General features: G+C 41.9%; 1 protein-coding gene and 3 long non-coding RNA genes across 14 annotated transcripts in view; 3 read left to right on the top strand and 1 right to left on the bottom strand.

Annotated features, from left to right (window-relative positions):
• The window catches only part of LOC141548956 (uncharacterized), a 1,120,676-nt gene that overhangs the window by 368,432 nt on the left and 730,127 nt on the right, over positions 1 to 22,117 (top strand). The gene's annotated exons all lie outside the window — the stretch shown is intronic.
• Positions 1 to 22,117, bottom strand: part of LOC141548957 (uncharacterized) — a 1,406,018-nt gene that overhangs the window by 978,664 nt on the left and 405,237 nt on the right. The window lies entirely within an intron of this gene.
• On the top strand, positions 6,856 to 10,651 carry LOC141548512 (eppin-like). The gene is made up of 4 exons (XM_074277458.1): positions 6,856 to 7,056; positions 7,324 to 7,455; positions 8,467 to 8,634; positions 9,300 to 10,651. Exons 1-4 carry the CDS (start codon positions 6,960 to 6,962, stop codon positions 9,359 to 9,361), a joined length of 459 nt encoding a protein of 152 aa, XP_074133559.1. The 5' UTR covers positions 6,856 to 6,959; the 3' UTR covers positions 9,362 to 10,651.
• LOC141548313 (uncharacterized) lies at positions 14,081 to 15,486 on the top strand. The gene is made up of 4 exons (XR_012483892.1): positions 14,081 to 14,131; positions 14,221 to 14,326; positions 14,582 to 14,779; positions 15,088 to 15,486. It is a non-coding gene; the product is annotated as an uncharacterized LOC141548313 (long non-coding RNA).

The following is a 22,117-nucleotide window of genomic DNA, read 5'->3' as shown; positions in this document are numbered from 1 at the left end:
GTTCTCTTGTGTTTTCCTTCAGTAACCTGAAGAAATGGCTTCTTCCAGATTCTCCTTGGAAACTAGAAATGCCCAAGCCTCTGAGACTTAGCAACTCAAAGAAAACTGGAAGAAAACTCAAGATCTCCTCTCCTTGTGTCTCTAGTTCTCTCTTTATACCTCCCTTTACACAGGATCAGGGCACTGTGATCCTTCAATGAGGAGAGAATCCCATACCAATGGGCTTTGGGATTGACGTTCCAAAGCTGGAGTTACACTAACACATATATAAATAGGTATGATATTTACATGTAATCTTTAATATTTTGTAATCTACATACTCAATTTTAACATATAAATGTGTTTTTATATATTTAGTTATGTGTATATATGTATGTGTGTATGGATTGTCTCCCTCTTTAGAAAGTAAGCTTCTCATGAGCTTTTTTTTTTTTCTTTTACGTTTGGATTTGTATCTCCAATGCTTAGCAAGTTTCTTACATAAAAGAAGGCTTAATAAATGGATGTGAATTGACTGGTTGATTTCAGCCCAGAGGCACAAAGAGAGGTATTGTACTCTGTTTTCTGGAGCTATGGAAGCAGCTTGTTCTTTCCTGGCTTCTTCTTTCTGGTTCTAGGTTCCTAGCTTCTAGCTTCATTATGGAAACCATCAACCCGTTCTCTGAACTCTTCTCAATCTCACCCTGAAGGGGGCTCCGGGCTGCATGGGTACCATCCTTTAGGTACAGCTGGGACCAGCTCAAAACCCTTTCCCTAGGACTCCTGATCTTTCCCCTAATCTCTGTCATGGGCTGAAAGCAATCTTGGAGGTTGTGGACCTCAGGCATCAAAACCCAGGAAGCATAGCAAATGAACATGTAAGCGTCTCCTTGGTCATGGAGGAGGTGCCATGAATTGAACACCTGGCCTGGAGTCAGGAGCTCCTAAATTTACATCTGGCCTCAGACACTAATTAGTTGTCTGGCCCTTGCCAATCCATCCTCCATACAGCTGCCAAATTCATATTCATTAAACACTGACAATAACACTCAAGAAGATTCTGGCATAAAATGTCTCTAGATCCAATCCATCTTTCCAGAGGGATAACACACGTTTTCTTCTCTAGGTAGACTGTGAGATCTGAGATCTAATCTAATCTAAATCTTTTCTTTCTAGACCCATGTCTGCCTCAGTTTGCTCAACTGTGAGATGAGGATAATGATAGTACCAACCTAGAGGGTTGGGATAAAAATCAAATGAGATAATATTTGTCAAGTATCATGGTAGTTGGCATGCAATAAATTGCCTATGATTGCCTTTTCTCTTAAATTCCCTTCTCACTTGGATTCTTGAAATAGCCTCTCACTATGGCACTCCGTTCTCCATAAAAGTGATTTTCCTATATGGTTAAAATGATTTTACATGCATAACCTTTATCAAATTGTTTGCTCTTTTGGGAAAGGAGGAAATAAAGGAGGGGGTGAGAAAAAATCGGAACTCAAAATCTTACAAAAATGAATGTCGCAAAACATCCTTAACTGTATTAAAAAAAATAAAATGCTATTGAATTTTTTAAAAGTGATTTTTCCTTAAGCATAGTCTGACCATACCACTTCCCTACCCAGAAAACTTAATTGATGCCTAATATTTACAAAACCAAGTGTAATTTTCAGTTTGACATTAAAAGTTTTTTCCCAATCTGGCTTTTCAGTCTTATTCTCAATTCCCAAATTCTGCAACCCAGATGTCATCCTCAACTTCTCACTGTCTTTCATCTCTCAAAGCCATACCTGTCTCTCCAATATGGCCCCCTTTTTTCTAACATTTCCTCTACCCTGGTGCAGACCCTCATCACTTCACACCTGGATTATTGCAACAGCTGTTTGGAAATCTAGCTGCCTGCAATCTCTCTCCTCTCCATTCTGTCTTCCCTCCAGCTATCAAAGTGATCTTCCTTAGTTAACTACAGGCTTGACTATGTGGATGAGTATCTTTGCACTGGTTGTTATCTATCCCTAAGACACCCCATCCATGCCTTAGATTCCTGGTCTTACAAGGCACAATTCAAATCCTACCTTCTACAGGAGTCCTTTCCCAGTCCTTCACCCCACCCCTCCACTGCTAATGCTTTCCCCATGAGATCATCTTCCATCCACTCTTATATGTATTTGATTATCTTCATGTTTGTCTCCCCCATTAAAATGTAAACTATTTGAGGGCAGGAATTCTTTTGACTTTCTTTGTACATAAAGGGACGTTTGTCTTTAATCTCCTTGCTATATATGATCAGCAGTGGTATCACTGGAAAAGGAAATGAAAATGCTCAGTCATGGTAGAGGCAGTTTGGTTATTAAGTGGATAGAGTACTGGGTCTGGTCTCAGGAAGATCTGAATTCAAATCTAGCCTTAGATTCTAACTAAGTGTGTGACCAACAAACAACTTCTATCTTCTCAGTTTCTTCATTTGAGGTGATTATAACTGAGGTAAAATGAGGTGATTAGACACAATGACCACTGAGGCCCTTTCTAGCTCTGATTGATAATCCTATTACTCCAAAGTTCTTTCTACTGTACAATGTCATCTCACTAACATAGTGTTGGAAGTAAAAACAATTACTTAGAATAGACTATATCAAGACTAGAAATAACCTTAGAACAATAGCTAATAGCTAGAATTTTATATAGCACTTTAAAGCTTATAAAGTGCTTTTATATATTATAACATGAAAATATGTTTTGCAGAATTGCACATAGATAGCCCATTGTTTGTAGTCTTAGTGAATGGAGAGGAGAGGAAAGACGAAGAAATTTTGGAATTCAAAATTACTTTTTTAAATGAATGTTAATGTTAAAAATTGTCTTACATATAATTGGGGAAAAATGAAATCTTTTTGAAAAATAATTGAAATTACCTCATTTGATCCTCACGGCAATCTTACTATTATTATCCCTCTCTAGAGGAAATTGAGGCAAACACAAATTGTGACTTGTCAGGATCACACAGCTACTAAGTGTCTGATGCAGAATTTGAATTCAGGTCCTCCTGATTATAGGTCCAGTGCTCCATCCATTGTACTACCTAGCTGTTTAAAGTGAAAGCAACCTTCAATACTTCTCATTAATAGCAGAGGAAAGTGAGACTCTGGAAGAATGAATTTGTTTTAGGTCACATGGAAATTCATTATTTTACTTTCCACACAAATAAAATCAGATCCAATCAATTGGAAAAGTATCAAGTGTTCATGGGTGGGTCAAGATGATATAATAAAAATGACAATATTCCGTAAATTAATCTACTTTGTGTTTGAACTCATTCTTTTGTGACTACAAGCCCACTGTTCAGTGTCACTATTAAATCAAACTCTCAATAAATTATTTTACAGAACTAGTAAAAGTAATAGTTCATCCTCAATATTTCATCAGGGAAAAAAATCACCTGGAAAAACAAAAGGTTAAGAATTTCAAGGGAATTTATCAAAAAAATTCAAATGAATGTGGTCTAGCTGTACCAGACCCAAAACTATATTATAAAGCAGTGGTCATCAAAACCATTTCGTACTGGCTAAGAAATAAAGTAGTTGATCAGTGGAATAGGTTAGGTTCACAAGATACAATAGTCAATGACTATCGTAATCTAGTATTTGAAAAACCCAAAGATCTAGCTTCTGGTATAAGAAGGCACTATTTGATAAAAATTGTTGGGAAAATTGGAAATTAGTATGGCAGAAACTGGACAATGACCCACACCTGATAGGAATGAGAGACATGCTTGAGACAAATTTAAGGTATCTGGGTGGACCATGCATGTAATTAGAACAAGACATCACAAAGTATACAATTTATGAGTTAGTTTCTACTAATTGCTACAGTTTATGAGTGTGTTAGATAAGTAGATTGTTACTGCTAATTACTGGGATTTGTGACTCTGTTAGATAAGCAGATTATTACTGCTAGTTACTATTTAATATTAATATTAAGGTGCAATGTTGGAAATGATGTATTCCTGTAACCTTGGAATGTACACTAAGCAGCCTGAAAAAGTTTAGTGTTATTGCATATTACTTTAGAGACTATATAAACCCTGGCTCTCGGGTCAATAAACGGAATTGTCTTGGCGATTTCTGTTTGACTCGTGTGTTTCATCACCATGCTGTTCATATTCACTGGAGCTGGCTTCCACACTCCAGAAGAGGCCTGAATTAAATAATATCTATATTAAAGGAGGAGTTCTAACCCCAGAATCTGCTAAGTGGAGTTTTTAAAAAATATTTTCATAATTACATCATTATAATTTATTGCTTCTGTATTCTCCTATATTTTATTTTATGCATTATAAATCATTTTTCTGAGACTCTTCTCAGAATCTGTAGGCATTAGCAGTCTACCAAAGGGGTCTAGGGTACAAAAAAGGTTCATATCCCCTATGTGAGGGTCCGGGCTAGCTCCTCTGAAGAGCTCAGAATCAGTCCTTGTCAGGATAAGCAAAAATCCTTGCCCCACATTGGGCGCCAAAATGTAAAGGTCCGGTGGTCTCTAAGTTATCCTTCCAGACTGCCGTCTCAACTCAATCTCCCAGCCAGACTCCCTCTCCAGGCTCAATGCTGCCTCTTTTATCCTCCCAGAGAATAGGCCTGTGAGAATTCAATGGGGCCTGTGAGAACTCCCCCAGCCAATGAACTTGCTTCTTTTAAAGGTGTAAACCTCTCTAAATATGTAAACTACTCTTCAGAAGTCAAAAGGTGTAAACTTCCCTTAAAGCCCCTAACCAAAGGTGTGAATTCTGAGCTAGAGGATTGCCCAGACAATCCGAGTTCTCATCTTGTAATCCTAACACCCCTATGCCAAAGGAAACAGGTGGTACAGTGAAGAGAACAATGCAACCCAGAGTAAGAAAGACCTGAGTGTAAATGTGATCTGAGACACTGTGCAAACTTGGAATACTCATCTGACCTTTTTCTGCCTCAGTTTCTCATGGAATTTTAATAGCCTCTTTCTCTTAAGGTTGTTGTGAGGATTGCATGAAAGAATACTTAGAAAACATTTAGCGCAGTGCCTGGCACATAGTTAATGTTTAAAAATGTTTGTTCTTTTGTCTTAATTGACTAGGTTAATTAGGAAATTTCCCCTTTCTCTAAGTTTAGGGTTGGACTAGAGTGTCTCAAAGATCTTTTTTTCCCATTCTAAATCATGTATGAACTCTTTGCTGTCGTGGGATTGAGGGCCTTTACTTCCCAAGAATCTTGTGGGCAGAGATGTTGTCCAGGCTCTCTTTTATTGTGGCTTTCAGACAGCTCAATAATTCTTAGATTGGCTCTCCTAGATCTATTTTCCAGGTCAGTTGTTTTTCCAACTTCTATTTTTTTCCCTTTTTTTTCTTTTTGGTTTTGTTGGCCTACTCTTGATGTCTCATTGAACATTCAGATCCTTTGTCCAGTTCTAATTTTTAGTGAATATTTTCTTCATTTAGTTTGTTTACCTCCTTTTTCAGTTGGCCAATTGTACTTTTAAAGACCTGTTTTGTTCACTGGATTTTTTTCCCCCATTTCATCAATTATATTTTTAAAAGAGTTGTTCTTTTCTCATTTCACCAATCCTATTTTTTCAATGAGTTGTTCTGTCTCCATTTCACTAAATCCATTTTTAAGGTTTTTTCAATATATATGTATGCATATGCATATTTTTTTTCCATTTCACCAACTGTATTTTTAAGGAGTTGTTTTCTTCAGTTATTTTCTGTTTCCTTTTCCATCCTCTCATGCAAAGCTGTCATTTCTTTTCTCCATTTTTCTTCTGTCTTTTAAGTTCCTTATTGAACTTTTTCCAATAAGTTTCCTCATTGAACTGTGACTGGGTCACAGGTTAGGATCTACTCTAGAGTACATGTCTAGTTGATGACTATGGAGCAAGGACAACTCTTTTGTTATTATTACTTGTTATTCCTTTCCTGCTTCCTTTGGAATCCTCATCTTCACTTTGTGTTTGAACTAGTTCTTTTGTGACTATAAGCCCGCCAATACTGGCCAAGATAGTATAGACCATTGATAAGCCTTCCCCTCCTTATCTTTATAGCTAAATTACAATGTGTGGGAGCAGAATATTTTTCTCCCACCATTTCTCACATTAGGTATTAACAGGAAAAGTATTATGAGCAGTTATCTCAAGTAAATGTGATGGAGGTGCAGCTTCTAGGAGAAATACTGCAGTAATCCTGATGCCCCAGATTTTAGGAGTGCTGTTATTCCAATCTGTTTTTCAATGATCCTAAAGTCTCCTGGCTTCAGGAATACAGTCCTAGAAACTCTGATGACTTCCAGATAACAGTCACTGATAACAGCATTTCTGACACAAATGGTGAGGTGCATACTGGACACTCCTCATTTCTACCTCTGGGCCATAAAATTAGTGTATCAGGGACATGAAGAACCAGACCTCTGCCTTTTGCTATAAACTTGTCTTCCTACTCCTGGTTTTTTGTTAAATCTTTTTGGAACTTAACCCACTTCAGTTGGCATCACAATTACAATAAACTTTGCCCCTTGACTTGGAGATGGGTTTAAGACTGCAAATTCACTTGAGACACATCAAAACACTGGTCTGCAACCCCAACCTTTTGGGAGCTCCTTTTGAAGCCCAAGAAAGGAAAGATAATGAAGTGGAAAAGAGCAGTGTGTTGGTGCCCCATGAGGCTGGGGGAAAAGGAGTCAAAGAGGTTCCTTGGCCGCCCACTGCAGCTATGACCCAGATTAGTGCTGCCCCTAGCCAGGGATTTAGACATTAAAGACTGCCCAATCAGACTCTTCGAGGAGGTTGGTGTAGGTGGGGCTCTGACATGCTGACACAGCCCACAGATAGTTAGGCTTCGATAAACTACCTGGAGATTGGCTGAGGAGTCTGGCCCTAGGGAAGGCAAGCAGTCAGACCAGCAAGGAGGCAGAGGCTGTAGGAGAGAAGAGCCCTTACTTCTGCCAACCCTGAGCACCATGGACGCTCGAAGATGCTTCTTGATTCTGATGCTGCTAATGATCCTGAGTCAGGACCACAATAGGCTGTTGGCTTTCCTTAGATTTAAACGTGGCCGTAAGTAATGGGGGAAATGAGGGGGGAAAACTTCTACCCACTCCTTGGGGAGACTCCTAGAGCTAGGGTGGGGACCGGGGGAAGACTGGGAAAGAACAAATCCAGGTGGGAGGGAACCCCCCCCAACTCTATTGAAGCTCAGAAAGTTTCCCCAAAGAGATTTTTTCCCCAGAATCAAGCATAGACTAGGAGAGGGGATGATGGTGTTGTGAAAAGGAAGGGGGAGAAGGTGATTACAGAAAGATTTCCTGCCATGCTCTGCCCTAGGGGCATGCCCCAGAATCAAAGAGAAGTGCCTTTTCAAAGAGTCCAGTGCTTGCTTCAGAGACAAGGATTGCAAAGCCACAGAGAGATGTTGCTCATTCAGCTGTAGAATGCAATGCATAAACTCCAGTGAAGGTAAGCAACCTTCCTTCCTTCCTCCCTCCCTCTCTTCCTTCCTTCCTTCCTTCCTTCCTTCCTTCCTTCCTTCCTTCCTTCCTTCCTTCCTTCCTTCCTTCCTTCCTTCCTTTCCTTCCTTCCTTCCTTCCTTCCTTCCTTCCTTCCTTCCTTCCTTCCTTCCTTCCTTTCCTTCCTTCCTTCCTTCCTTCCTTCCTTCCTTCCTTCCTTCCTTCCTTCCTTCCTTCCTTCCTTCCTTCCTTCCTTCCTTCCTTCCTTCCTTCCTTCCTTCCTTCCTTCCTCCCTCCCTCCCTTCAACCAGTCAGCTAGCAGGCATTTATTAAGCACCTACAAAACCCAGAGAGCCTGGATGAGCTCTAGGGATGATAGGAAGTTTATATAAGTGCCTGTCCTCGTGGAGCTCTCTGCAATCTACTGCATAAAACAGAAGCACAGACCCAGAATAAACATTACCGTGAATCCAGGAAATGCCAAATGCTATCTGAGAACCGAGAGAGAAGATGGTTCCAGAAACATCTTCCTAGAAGAGATGGCATGTGAATTGGGCTTGCACATCAGGTGGGAATTTCTAAGGGGAGGGAAAGAGTATCTACTTTTGGCAGTGCCCCCTGCTCTCACCTCTGCAGCAGGATGCCTGCTTCTGCTCATGGCCCCAACCTCACTGCCCCTATCTCTGGCACTGAGAACTACCGGGCTCATGACTTGGTACAGGGACTCTTGGACCTTGGGTTACAATCCGAGGAAGCAGATGTGATGGGAAGGGGCTTGGATAAGGAGGGGGACTCTTGCATCCTGACTCCAGCTCTTTCACTGGGCTAGAGCCTAGCAATGGGAATTTGGGATCACAGACATTGACCCCAGGTGCTCCCAGCTGGACCTGGGAGCCAGGTCTCTGCATTCCCAGCTAAAGACTCTTCCAGATAGTCAGCACTGATGATGTATGAGGATGGGAAGAGGAGGTTGACCCTCAAACTCTTTCCTTGATCTCCCAATTGTCTAATCTCATTTCAGACCCATGTGAGGAGGCTGTCAACGTTAAGCCTTGTTCCAACATTTTAACGCGATGGTACTTCAATGCTGAAAACAATACGTGTCACCCCTTCAAGCTCAACTGGTGCAATGAAGGCAAAAATGACTTCCAGTCTCACGATGTTTGCAAGAATACTTGTTTAGCATATGGTAAGGCCAAGGCATTTAGGAGGCAGTAGTGTGTCCAACAACGTGAGCCCGAAACCAGGGGTCCAATTAGGCTCTGATCCTGATTAGTTCCTAGTCAACTGGGGCCACTGGGTTGCCTGCCAAAGGTGGGGTTGATCTGGGGTTTGAAGGACACCAGGGAGCCCAGGAGGGAGAAGGGAGGTGGGAGTGCATCCTGGGTATGGAGGGACAGCCAGGAAAGTTGTCCAGATGAATGGTCTTGTCTGAGGAACAGCCAAGAGGAGACCAAAGGTACTGGATCAAAGAGCCCATGGGGGAGTGTCATGTAGAGAAGATGGAAAAGGGAGGGGAGGGGATAGGTTATGAAGGACTTTGAGTGCCACACAAAGGAACTGATATTGGATCTTGGAGATGATAGGGAGCCAGGGGAGTTTATTGAGTCCGGGGTGGGAAGGATGGGGATAATATGGTCTGTACAGTGTGAGCAAAGGCACGAAGATGAAGAAATCAGAATGAACCGACAGTATGTAAAGCTGTGCACATTGCCTGGGACATCCCGTCCATGATCCGGGGGAGAGTGAGATAAGGGTGGACATCTTGCCTGTGGAGGGGTGTGGGTAGGGGGTCTGGAGCCAAGGGGATGAGGTCTTGGAAATGAGAAGTCTGTACTTTCTGCTTTCTTCTAGGACATGGAGTAACAATAAACCGCTTTGATGTGGAAGGTGAATCAATTACTGTGAAAACTTAGAAATATGTCCCTCTGACATGCTTCAGCAATCTCCCTGCTTCACAGAATAGAGCGTCTGAGAGCTACCGGGCAGTTCTGGCGTCATCTTGTCCCCTGCCTACTCCTCCAGAATTTCCTCCCCAACGTCCCACTGCAAGGGCACTTCCAGCCTCTGCCTGAAGGCCTCCAGAGACGAAAAGCTCACTCCCTTCTGAGGCTTCCCCTTCCATTCTTGCATATCAGAAGTTTGATCATATACACAGGGTCCCCCAGAAAGTCAGCCCCAAACCTGGGATTGGACTCCTCACATCCTGACACTTCTTAGAGGTGGGAGCCTGGGCCAGGTGTTTCCCCTTTACTAGTCTTACTTTTCTCATTGGTCACATGGGGGTGGACTTGAGGGCCTCCCAGGTCCCTTCCAGCTCTAATTTGTGAACAACCTCTGTCCAGGATAATCTAAACCCTCCTGAAATTGGGGCAGGAATGCTGACCAAGGCCAATCTTACCCTGTGAGCAGTGATCGTAGGGAGAAAGAGCTCTTCTCTTTGGAGCCCAGGTGGACTGAGGACATATAAACATGGCTCCCCAAGGCCAAAAGGATCATGACGGTCCCCAAACATCCAGTCCTGGGGACTTTCTGTTGTTGTCGAGTCATTTTAGTAGTGTCTGACTCTTCCTAACCCCATTTGGTCTTGTCTTGACAAGAATGGATTTGACATGTCCTTCTCCATCTCATTTTACAGATGAGGAAACTGAGGCAGACAGGGTGAAATGACTTGTCCAGGGTCACACAGCTAGGAAATGTCTAAAACTGGATTAGAACTCAGGCCTTTCTTGAGCTCTCTCCACTGCCCCAGATAGCTATCCAATGTCTGTATGTTGTATGGGAAAGAAGAGAGATTAAAGATTCACTCTATAGCAACTGCTCCTCTTCTTCCCAAGCTACAGGGCAAGGACTAAGTTTGAGGGGGCAGGGCCAAAGGGACAAGTGGGCCAGACATGGCATCGTGAGGTTTCAGAGCTGAAAGGGAACAACTCCCTCCAGTCCCCCCTTCCTCCCCCCCCACACTCACCCACACCACACACTCACATTTATTTTGAACAATGAAAAAGTACGGTCCAAAATCGATTGTGTGATTTGACCCACATCATATAATAAATGGCAGAGGAGAAATGAAGCCAGTACTGCTTGGTACCCAGCCAATGCTCTTTCCTCTATACTACACTGCCTTTCTTGAGTCCTTTAACAATTATGTTTTTCCTAGGTTGATGTACTCTTTTCTTCCTGTGAATAAAACATATTAAAATAAAGCCTTGAATCTTGATTCTTTGTTGCCAGATAAAGAAAAAAGGAAAAAAAGGAATGGGAACTACCACAAGAGTTCCCCAAGATGGTTGAAAAAAATGGAGCAGGGGCAGGGAGAACAAAAATCATTTCTCTCTGTTAGCACAGAAAATGATCTCATGTCCAATAGGCTGAAGTCCTTTGTGCATCCTAATATGGGGACATCCCTCTTGTGACTTTGGTTCTTCAGTTACTGGATTCTCCTGCTGTCTCTAAGAAGCCTGATCTGAACCTGAAAGTCAGCAGCTCTTGTCCCAAGAGAAAACTGCCACATTTCAGAACTCCCATTCCTCAGGCTTGTCCATTACGGACTTTTGGAAAGAAAGTTAAGAGAAAGCAGTTGGGAACTCTTGTGCAGGCTCTGAAGTCTCCCACTGCCACATGTCTCTTCTATCAATCCTCATTACTGAGGGTACTCCTTCCACCAGACCTTCCTTAGAAATACAAGGAAGAGGAGTCTGTGACAAGGAGCCCAGGAGGAGGGTCACCCCCATAGCTCCTTTAATGATGGTAACCATACCGGATTTGGGTTCAACCTGACAATCACTGATAGCCTTCATCTCCAGTTGTTCTACTCCTCCATGGAGCATGAGCATGGGGAGTCTTCTGGGTGGAGGAGGGAAGTGTAGTGAACTCCCTGTGTGAAGGGGAAAGGACAAGGATGTAACAAACTCCCCCAAAGTCTTTCTGGGGGTAGTCACAGATTCCCCCTCACCCCCAAGAGACTGACGGGTGCCACCTGACTCTGTAACTGAAAAGGCCAGCTTTTCTGGGGTTCAGGGTCCCTCTTACTCTATACCTTTGATTCCAACAAAATCACTTCAGCTGCCTTGTTGACTTGTCGTTGATTTATTCAAATCAAGAACAATTTAGATGTTAGAAAGCACCATATCACACACTCTGCCCTCTGGGAGTAGGAACTGTGCATGGACTCCATGGAGTCTGCAGCATAACAATGAGTGCCCATGACTGAGTAGTATCCCATTCTCCCCAGCTGAGCTACTCAGCAGGGCTGATTCAGAGAAAATCAAGAGGCTGGGGAAAACCCAAGCCCAAGGCACTCAGCACCATGGGATCCCCCAGTTGCACCCTCTTTTTAAAAAATTATGGCTTTTTATCGACAAAACATATGCATGGGTAATTTTTCAACATTGACCCTTGCAAAACCTTTTTCAAATTATCCTCTCCTTCCCCCCACTCCCTCCCCTAGATGGTAGGTAGTCCAATACATGTTAAATATGTTAGAATTGTTATGCCACAATCTCCTTGAGCTGTTCTACCTCAGTTTCCCTGCACTAGTTTCCCTTATTGTCCTGATTGAGTTTCCCTGAATTGTTCTACCTCAGTTTCCTTAACTGTTCTGCCTCAATCCCCTTAGTTGTAAAACTCTGCTCTGGTTCATTAAGACTGAGGACCATTTGCTCTAAGGTTATAAATTGTCAATGTGAAACTCAAGATGAGGGGGAGATCAGACTTCCTGGCTCCTAGCTCCTTTAGCCCTCAAGAATTTATGGCACTACCCCCCTCTAAAATATTCCGAAAGATAATACTATCTGGGATACCTCTTTGACATCTGTACTTCTGTTTATTCAGACATCCTGACTCTGGCTTCCAGTTTCCCCCCATCCTGCTAGAACCAAATTTATGGTCCTGAAACTTCCCACTCTCAGTGTTCTGACTCTGCCCCTGCCTTGGTCTCCCCCTGTAGCTGAGCCATTGTGGGTATATATGTCATTGAGAATTCACATTCACCACTGGATACTTTGAGACGACAGTCCTGTCCAGTCACTTATACTCTCCAATTAATAAAATATTAAAAACTCTCTAATCTCTATCTTGCCTCAGTTTCTCCGACATTACAGAATATATGTTAAATCCAATATATGTATATATATATATATTTATTTATACAATTATCTTGCTGCACAAGAAAAATTGGATCAAGAAGAAAAAAAAACTGAGAAAGAAAACAAAGTGCAAGCAAACAACAACAGATAGAGTGAGAATACTATGTTTCCACCCTCTTTTTGCCTGAGCTGAGTTTGTACCACACAAGATCTGGCAACTACTAAGGGGGTGGGGGGGAGACAGACAGACAGACAGAGACAGAGAAAGAGACAGAAATAGACGGACAGAGAGAGATTGTAATACAATATTGAAAAAGACAAAAGATGTGGGCTCAGAGAGGATTCTGGGAAGATGGTGGAGTAGGTAAGTATATTTCAAGCTCTCCAATTTTCCCTCACAAATAGAACAAATTTGTACCTCAGGGAAAACAGTCTGGTAAAAAATTAAGAAGACTTCAGCAGGACAGGGGTCGTCCTGTTGCAACCCAAGAAGATCTGAAGAGCTGGGGCCAGGATTAACCTATTTTAAATTCAAACACCTCCCCATAGCTCCTCAGAAACACCCAGTGGGGAGCTCTGGAGCAAGCTGACTGTGGCTGGAGCCTCAGCAGGAACCATAGAGACTTTCATCTCTCGGAGTGTGAGTGGAGTTGGGGATCTGAGTCCGGGATGGGAGTCCAAGCAGACTGAGGGAACCTTTGCTGACTAGGAACACCATGCCCAAGTGTGCTGCCAGGATACATCCAGAAGGAGCCATCACTTTTACCAATGCAGAGGCAGGGAGGCAGGGAGGCAGGGAGGCAAGGAGGCAGGGAGGCAGGGATGCTGCTGGCTGCAGGAACTTGCAGGAGAATGGGGCTCTTGGTCTGGGGTTCCAGGTCAGAGGGGAGAACTGAAGTGAAGCTAGAGAGACATTATCCCTTCACTGCACAGTTTAGAGGTGTTTACACTAATATGCCTTATTTAAAAAAATAAACATGCAAAGAAAAGTCCAACCATAGAAATTTATTATGGGAACAGGGAAGATCGAAGTTCATCTTCAGAAGGCAATGAAGTAAAAAAAACTTTACCCCTGAGTACAGTGAAATGACTCCCGGGCATGGCATATATTTGAAGAATAAAATACTATTAAAATAATAATTAAACTCAATCCTGCTTTTCTTTGCAGTCAGTTGCAGGTGACTGTTAAATCCCACCCCCTGGACCTTCCCTTTCCTGTTTTGGGGTCTCAAGCTGCTTTAGCTTTGGGGGTTAGGGGACGGGCTTCTTTATCATCAATGGCGCCATTACTCTCTCGATCTCTAGCGGGCCATGGAAGGAAAAGAGGAAGGAGGGGGCGGAGGAAGGGGCCACAGGCAGTGAGTGTGGAACCCAGAAGCAGTCCCTCCTCCCACAGCAGGGAGCATCCTCCTCCAGGGTAACAATGGACAAGTGATGCTCTGCCTGCCCCGCCCAAGAACGAGCCTGGAACTTTCCGACCAATGGTCTGGTTGCCTAGGCTCCCAAAGGTCTTCGAAGTCTGCAGCATCATCATGCCCGTCATAAGCGGCAGCGTTGCCGGGGTAATGGTGAGTGGACAAGAACACCTCATGGCTGGGGGTCAGCGCTCTGGGAGCTGGGGAGGAGGGGCTGGACCCCGCTTTCTCTCCCTTCTTTCCCTTCTGCATGTCTGTTCCTCTGTTCTCTAGACCATCCTGCGTCCGTCCTCCTGATTGTCCGTGGTGTCTGCTAACAGCGAGAACTCTCCCTTCCGACCGGCCAGTCCCCCACTCCAGCCAGGCGGCACCACCCCAGGTGACCATTGGCCCAAGCCAAGTGATCCTTCCCCTCCGTCGCCCCGCCCCCTTTCCTTGTCCCGCCATTTCCCCTGCCTCTTCCCTCACCCTTTCCTTTCCCTGCCTCCTCTCATTCCTCCCTGGCCCTCTCCCCTTCCCTTGCCCATCCCTCCACAATCTTGACCTTGACCTCGATGATTCTCTGTGGCCTTGACCTCCCTTCTGGGGGGAGAAATCACTCCTCCTAGACTGAGTGTGACTTTTCTCCCCGCAGGACCAAAGATGCCTCCCCTCTATCCTGTACCTGCTCACTTTGTCATCCTGCATTTCCTCTTCATTGTCCTTCTCCATTTCCTACCCTTTCTTTTCCTGCTCCCTCTCCTTTTGGTACTGGTTTTTCTTCCTCTTCTAGTCCAAGAGTCCGAGGAGGACAGCAAAGTGAAGGACGAGAACTAGTCTGGAACTGCATTAGGTAACTTCCCCCTGTTACTTGTAGATAATAAGCTTTTGTCTGTTTAAGGGACAAGAGAACAGGCCTTGGAAATTGAGATGGGACTGTTAGTGGCTATAAATCCGCATTTACTTGGATTTGAAATGTATTAGCCGTGTGACCCCTAAGCAAGTAACCCTTTGTCCCTCCATCTCAATTTACTCTTCTGTAAAGGGATAATAATAGCATCCACCTCCCAAGTTTGTTGTGATTGTAAAGTGCTTAACACAGGGCCTGGGACTGGGAAGTGCTACATGAAAGTTAACTGCTTTTTTTATTTCTTTAATTAGATGCAGTTCTTTCCTAATGGAAGGTATGGAAATTTGAGTGTCATCATTGTAACCTGCCAATGGAGATAAGATGTTCTGTCATGGGGAATGAATTCAACTGAATTGAGAGCACCTCAGGCAGGGAGGGTTTAGTTTTAATGATGGGTTTTCCTTCAAATGGTAATGATGTAACGTTGTTTATTATATGGTTATGCTTTGAAATGTTCTCATATTGGAAAATGTGGTCAATTTGGAAACATTGGTAAAATTTTTATAAGCTGCGTTGTTAGAAAAAACAGTCTAGATGTTGTTAGATTAAGAAACGGCTTGTTAAAATGTACTTCATATTCTAAAGTACTCTAATTTAAGAACTTATACACTTGCACGTATGCTTATAAATAAAGAGAAATTTCACCTTCACTTGTTTGCCTCTTGCTTACAAAAATATGAGACTGTTAACCACGTTATTTGGAGATACTGTTATAATGTTAAGGCCTATGAAATATTTACATGGGTGTTTTTAAAAAGAAACTTGATCATTGTTTAAGGGATGGGAAAGAGCTTGAAAATATTTTTGTGTACTTTCAAAGACTCTTGGAACCAGGTAATCATGAACTCTTTTTTTAAAAATAGTATTTCATTTTTCCTAATGCTAAAATAATTTTCAACATTCCCCTTTTCGAAACCTTGTGTTTCTAATTTTTCTCTCTCTCTTCTCCCTTCCCCTCCCCAAGATAGCAAGCAAACCAATATAAGTTAAACATGTGTGGTTTTTCCAAACATATTTCCATATTCCCATGCTGCATAAAAAAGTGAGTTCAAAAGTAAAAAGAAAAAAAAAAGAAAGGAAGAAAAAACCCAAGCAAACAAACAACAGAAAGGTGAAAATACTATTGTGCCATCCACATTGTCTCCATACTCCTCTCTCTGGGTACCACTGAGTTATGTTAGGTTGCCCTCCCACCTCATTTGGGTCTCCTTGACTGTAGGGGGTGTTATCCTAGGCTCTCCCCATCTTGGTGTCTGTGTGACAGTGGGTGTGTTATCCTAGTGATGAGGGAGAGGAAAGGGGGAACCCTGTTTCTTGGCGCAAAGATCCCATGAAGCGCACTGTCCCCTGTAAATGAATTTACAGGCCCAAAAACCTATATTGATAAATAAAAGGTTTATTGTAGAAATTTGCAAGTAAAGTTCAGTTAGAAAGGCGCCAGGGCCAGGGCAGGAACCTTTACATGGCCAGAAGGATACCATATGTTGGGGGGAAGGGCTCCTCCAAAGAGAAAGCTCAGGTTTGGCCCTTTTATACCTAAAAAAGATGGATGGTACCCCCAAATTCTTGGTGGGCTTTTCAGTTAGCTCCAATCAGGTAGGGGCTGGGGGAAGCTGAGCAGATAGTGGGGGCTGGCCCCGGATATTCAAAAGGGTGCTTTTTTGACCAGGATTTGTGAATCAAGGTCAGCCATGGGGGTTGAGCAATCAGAAAGGAATCTTAAAGGGACCTTAACCCCTATCACTAGGCTCCCCCCACACTGGTGTTTTCTGTCACCCTTCTCATGACACCACCAGAGTCACAAGCACTGCATCTGGCTATGGGGGAGAGGACCACCCTAAGCAATAAATATGTATAACTTAGGTGCAGGTTTTAGGGCCCCAACCCAGCTAAGCCTTACCTACAAGCTCCTCTACACTTGGGAGTCTCTCCAAATCAGGCTCCACTCTGTGTCCTGGGCACAAGCAGCAACATGGGCCCTGCCTTGGATCCCTCAATCACAGAGGATGTCACTCTACCTTCATTCTCAATTCCTCCTGTGGGTGACTCTCCTAAATGCCTCACTTGTTTCCTTAGGCCAGCTTCTGGGGCCACAGATTCTGTACTACACGACAAATGCTTCCTCTAACAAGTAGGGTGTGGGAACCTGCCCTTCCAAAGCAGGAGACAGACCTGGGTCTTCAGGAAAGGCACTTGCCTTTCCAGATTATGTAAAATCACAGAAACCTTGTCCCCTTAGATCTATAGACTCCAAATGGTCTAACATCCTCTCAGAGTGTGATAAGCTGTGCCATTCAAGAGCAAATCAGACTCCAATTGATCTTTCAGGAAGTCACAATCCCAGGAAAGATTTCGCATTCAGTTGAGAATTGTCTCACTTCCTCTAGGCTTACTCATAAAATAGTCTTCTGGAAACTGATACTTTACAGATCCTTCTCCACTGAAAAAGATATGCCTGCTAAGAGAATGCCTCTTGGTGATTTTTAAACAATAAAGCCTCCTCTTTTGCCACAGCCTCTGGGGTTAGCGAATTCTTTCTCTTCTGAACTTGTGTCTCTGAGCAGACGGAACCTCACTCATTCCTTACCAGACCTCATCAAATGTAATAAGTATTTATGAATAAAATAGGGGGAAAAATCACTTCTCTCAGTCAGAAGAAGCGATTTCTATGTAGCAAAGCTTTATTGGATTTGAGATAATGGTATATAGAGCCAGCCCCACTACCGAGGTCAATGTCTACAGCTGTAGTAGTCAAAATTACTATCTGATTTTGTGTACTCTCAAAATTTTTTTCTTATTGGCCCTAGACAAGGCAGTTAGGTGGTACAGTGCACAGAACACTGGGTTGGGAGCCAGGAAGATCTGAGTCCAAGTCTGGCCTTAGACACTTAGGTGTTTGACAAGTAGTTAAACCATATTTGCATTAAAACCTCATCTGTAAAATGGAAACAGGCTAGAGAAGGAAATAAAAAACTACTCCAGTGTCTTTTTAAAAAAATCCCATGGATAAAGGTCCATGGTGTCACATAAAGTTTACTGTCACTGAGTGAGTGAAGAACAGTCTCTCTGGACAAGTATTTACCTGATTGCTTGATTTCTCATAGATAAGTCTCCTTCAAACTTGGTATTTATACTATTACTAAAGATTCTCCAGGATTAGGTAGTTTGCCCCCTGCACACCCCAGTTATTCCCAAAGTCAGAGAGTGACAGGAAGAGTTTGGCATTAATTATCTTTGAAGGAAACATTTTTGCAATTATAATAATAAAAGACCTCAGTTTCCTAATGGGGAACATCTTTTGGACAAACTGTGCCCTTAGACACATATATTTTCAGCAGTGATATTCAGTACTGGAGAACCCTCCCCGTTCTATCTTTCCAGGATCTGTCCAGTGTGGCCAGTATATGTAGTTCAAGGTCCTCCAGGAGCAGTGGCATTTTGGGTTCCAAGGTCCCTTTCAGCTCTGGCATCCTCTGGTGCTAACAACCTCTGGTGTTTTGTGTTCCGGGATCACTTCCTGCTGTGACGTTCCTTATTCTCTTATCTCTGGGAGCTCTCAGATCTCACATTCTGTGATCTAAGGATGCTTGCAGCCCTGAAACGCTGTGATCTGTTAAGTAAGTATAATGCTAACTTACAACCATGAGCTCATTTCAATCTTTTTTTTTTTTTTTTTGCTGAGATAGTTGGGTTTAAGTGACTTGCCCAGGGTCACACAGCCAGGAAGTGTTAAGTGCCTGAGACCAGATTTAAACTCTGGTCCTCCAGACTTCAGGGCTGGTGCCATGAGCTCATTTCAAAAGTGAGTCTAGAACTAATGGAATGCCCTGCCTCAATTTACATGGTTCCCTCTTCTACAGCATTAAGGAATTTCTTTTAGATGAAACATTTGGATTAAGAAATTGCCCAGCCTTTAGGCAGAGATTGGGCTCTCTACATAAACTGTCATTACTGTCTCTATGTTACCCCTGGCCTTTTTGTGATGGAGGCAAAATTCAAATGACTATAATCCTTTGTGTAAGTGGAAAAACAGACTACTACAAAGTCTATGAGTAGAGAGGTATAAAAAGGGGAAGTTGGGGAAGAAGCAGCCCTCTTCTAAGAGTCTTAAGGCTCGGGTAAGTGGGTACATTGTTTGCCCAACCCTGAATCTTCTACTCTATGAGCATGTGCTCACAGAGGCAGTCTCCATCTCTGATATTGTCCTTTGCCAGAGCTCAGTCCTGTCATCTCTTTCTCCTGTTCCTGTTTGATCCATTTCTACCACTTCTTGGCTCAGCTTACTTTGACTCTGCTCCTTCCTTTCTATTTCCAAACAAAAGTAATCCCTGTCTTTTCCTGGGATGCTTCCTTGCTTTCCTATAATTTTCTAAAGGCAGGAACAAATCCCTTAAGGCAGAACTGTTGATTGATTCCAGAAGATAGATACCGACCTGTTTTTCTTTTGGTTTTAAGTGGTTGATTGATTAATTCAAATAATAATTACTTTTGCATAAGAAAATTGTTTATTTACTTTGAATAAGGTGAGATAATCAGTGAAGCTCCACACTATTACATAAAGATCCTCCCTGATCTAACAGTCTGTAACTAAAGGAACCCTTCCCCAACCTAACCTTTTTCAGGACAGCACTAGAGAAGAAAGGAGTAAATGGCTCTTTCCTTAAAATATCTACAACCAACTTCAAGCATTTCCTCTAATGGGGAGATGACTCACAATGAAGCAAAGATCCATTATTCAATATTGTATTAGAAATGTTAGCTTTAACAAGAAGAGAATAAAAAGAAATAGAAGGAATTAGAATAGGCAATGAGAAAACAAAATTTTCACTCTTTAAGAATAATTGTTAAATAATAGTTGTAATAATTAACAAATTGAGCAAAATTATGGGAAAAATAAACACATAAATCATTAACATTTCCAGATATAATCAGCAAAGTCCAGCAGCAAGAGATAGAAAATATTCCATTTAAACTAACTGTAAATATTATAAAATGCTCGGGAATATACCTGCCAAGCCAAACTTAGGTAGTACATGAACACAAAATACTTTTCCCACAAATAATGTCAGATCTAAGCAACTGGAACACTATCAATTCCTGCTAGCAAGACTTGAGGTAATATAATAAAAATGTAATAGAACAGTGTCCCCTGATCTTTATGGAGGGTGGGCCACCTGGCTTGGGAAAATTCCTAAAAATGATCTCCACCACCTATATCTCCCTTGGGAAAGCAATCCATCCCATGGGAATCTCCCACTCCCACTTGATCTGATAATCACTTTAGTCTGGGAAACAATAACCACCCTTTATTGAATTGAAAATTAGCCTTAATGGCTCCGTAGCCCCGGGCCATAGAATCTAATACAATGAAAGGCTGTATCCCAAAAGTTTGCTAATTCCTTTCAGGATTTGGCCCACTAGGAAGTTGTTTCTCAGTGTAATAAGCCTTTTTTTTTTTTTTTTTTTTTTTTTGCCAAAAACCTTGCTTGCAGGTCAGGACTGCGTTGGCAAAAACCTGTGACACCTGCCTGGGTACTTCATTGCTTTTAGGATATCTCTCACCCCTCATTTCTCACACCTCAACAATTCTACCTAATATAATTTAATTATATTGTGCCATGTCAAATTATTTTATACATCAAGAAATCATAGTAACAAAATATTCTGGAAAAACTAAAGTTCAAGACTATTAAAAGAATTAATGAAAAAAATGAGAAGGAAAATGAACTAATCATCTAGATCTCAAAATGTATTAAAAAAAAGATCATCATCAAAAGTACCTTGTACAGTTTAAGAAGTATAGTAGTGGAACAGTAGAATAGATTAGATACAGAAGTCACAGGAGCAAATGGCCATAGTAATCCAGTGTTTGATGAATGACAAAAACTCCCTATTGGACAAAATCTTTTGGAAAATTTGAAAATAGTATGGCAGAATCTACGTATAAGCCAGTATCCTACTGTGTATACCAAGAGAAGCTCAAAATGGGTAAGTGGTTTAGACAAAGGTTGATACTGTAAGCTAGTTAGGAGGGCATGGCATAGTTAACTGTCATATTGTTGTGCCACAGTCCTGACACAGTTTCCCTACTTGTCCTATTCAGTTACACTGCCTCAGGTTATAACCATTCCCTCTTAATGTTAGGATAAAGGTCTTATATCTTAGACCTTTGGCTATAATCTTAATGTTTGATGGACTAAAGGTCTTTATCCATTTTAGACTTTATTAGAATATGAGGAGCCTCTCCACTACCTCCCTCCATCATGTCATCCTAGGTGCCTCCCCCCATTAGGTCATCCTCATCCAGGTACCTCCCCAATTATGTCATTTTTCTTGTTACCCTATAAAAGAGTCTTGCATTTTGACATTCAGGGTTGGATTCTTTGAGAGGATAGTCTCCTTCAGTCCTGGGACCAACCATGGATCCATTTGGTCTCAGTAAATCTTTCCATTTAATAAATTGTTAAATTGTTCTATAAGCTCTATCTTGCTCAGTTTCTCCAGCATTACAATATCTTTGGGAAAAGACTTCAAGACCAAAGAAAAGATATAGAACATTGTGAGGTGAAAAATGGACATTTTGATGAAATTCAGTGAAAGGGTTTTTATACAAACAAAACCAAGCAGCCAATAGAAGGAAAGCAGCAAAGTGGGAAACAAAGTTATAAAAGATAAATCTGTTAACAACCCCATTTTTCATATATAGCGAGAATGTATGGTATAAACTGAGTGAAGACTCTTTAATAAGAATGTATCTTCCTTACAATTTAAGATTTTGCAATGACAAGTTAAACTATAGCTAAAAAGATGCAAGTGTTTGATTGTCTTGAATGAACATTCCCCTCTTGTTTCCCACCCCCTCAATTAGCATTTAAGAACATCTTTTGAAGGAAATTTATTCTTTTGTTTCTGGGAGAGATTTTCCTGTTTAGATTATAAACTGGGACTCCCCCAGACTATGGGAGAAAAGGTCAAGGGAGGGAGAGGATTCTGTTCTATTTAATCCTGTGTTTTGCAATTTGTGTTTTGCTCTCCTTTAATTGACACCTTGTCTGTTAGGAGTTACCCTTTCTTGTGAGATCGTAATAAATTCCTCTTTGCTTTTTTTCTTATTCTCTGTTTTTAATTTGGGTTTAGTATCTCACACAGAGAACTAAGTTTTTATAAATAAATATATATATAAATATAAATACATTTATAAAAAGGTCATCATTCCCCAGTGTATAAGGGGTCAAAGGATAAGAATAGATTCTTTTCAGATGAAGAAATCAAAGTTACCTT

The sequence above is a fragment of the Sminthopsis crassicaudata genome, chromosome X (assembly GCF_048593235.1).
Source record: "Sminthopsis crassicaudata isolate SCR6 chromosome X, ASM4859323v1, whole genome shotgun sequence".
NCBI lineage: Eukaryota > Metazoa > Chordata > Mammalia > Dasyuromorphia > Dasyuridae > Sminthopsis > Sminthopsis crassicaudata.
This window is presented reverse-complemented; position numbering and strand designations above follow the sequence as displayed.

Coding starts and splice junctions, on each gene's coding strand:
- LOC141548512 (XM_074277458.1), top strand. CDS start 6,960: ATGGACGCTCGAAGATGCTTCTTGATTCTGATGCTGCTAATGATCCTG. Junction 7,057..7,323: donor CCTTAGATTTAAACGTGGCC/GTAAGTAATGGG, acceptor GCTCTGCCCTAG/GGGCATGCCCCAGAATCAAA. Junction 8,635..9,299: donor GAATACTTGTTTAGCATATG/GTAAGGCCAAGG, acceptor GCTTTCTTCTAG/GACATGGAGTAACAATAAAC.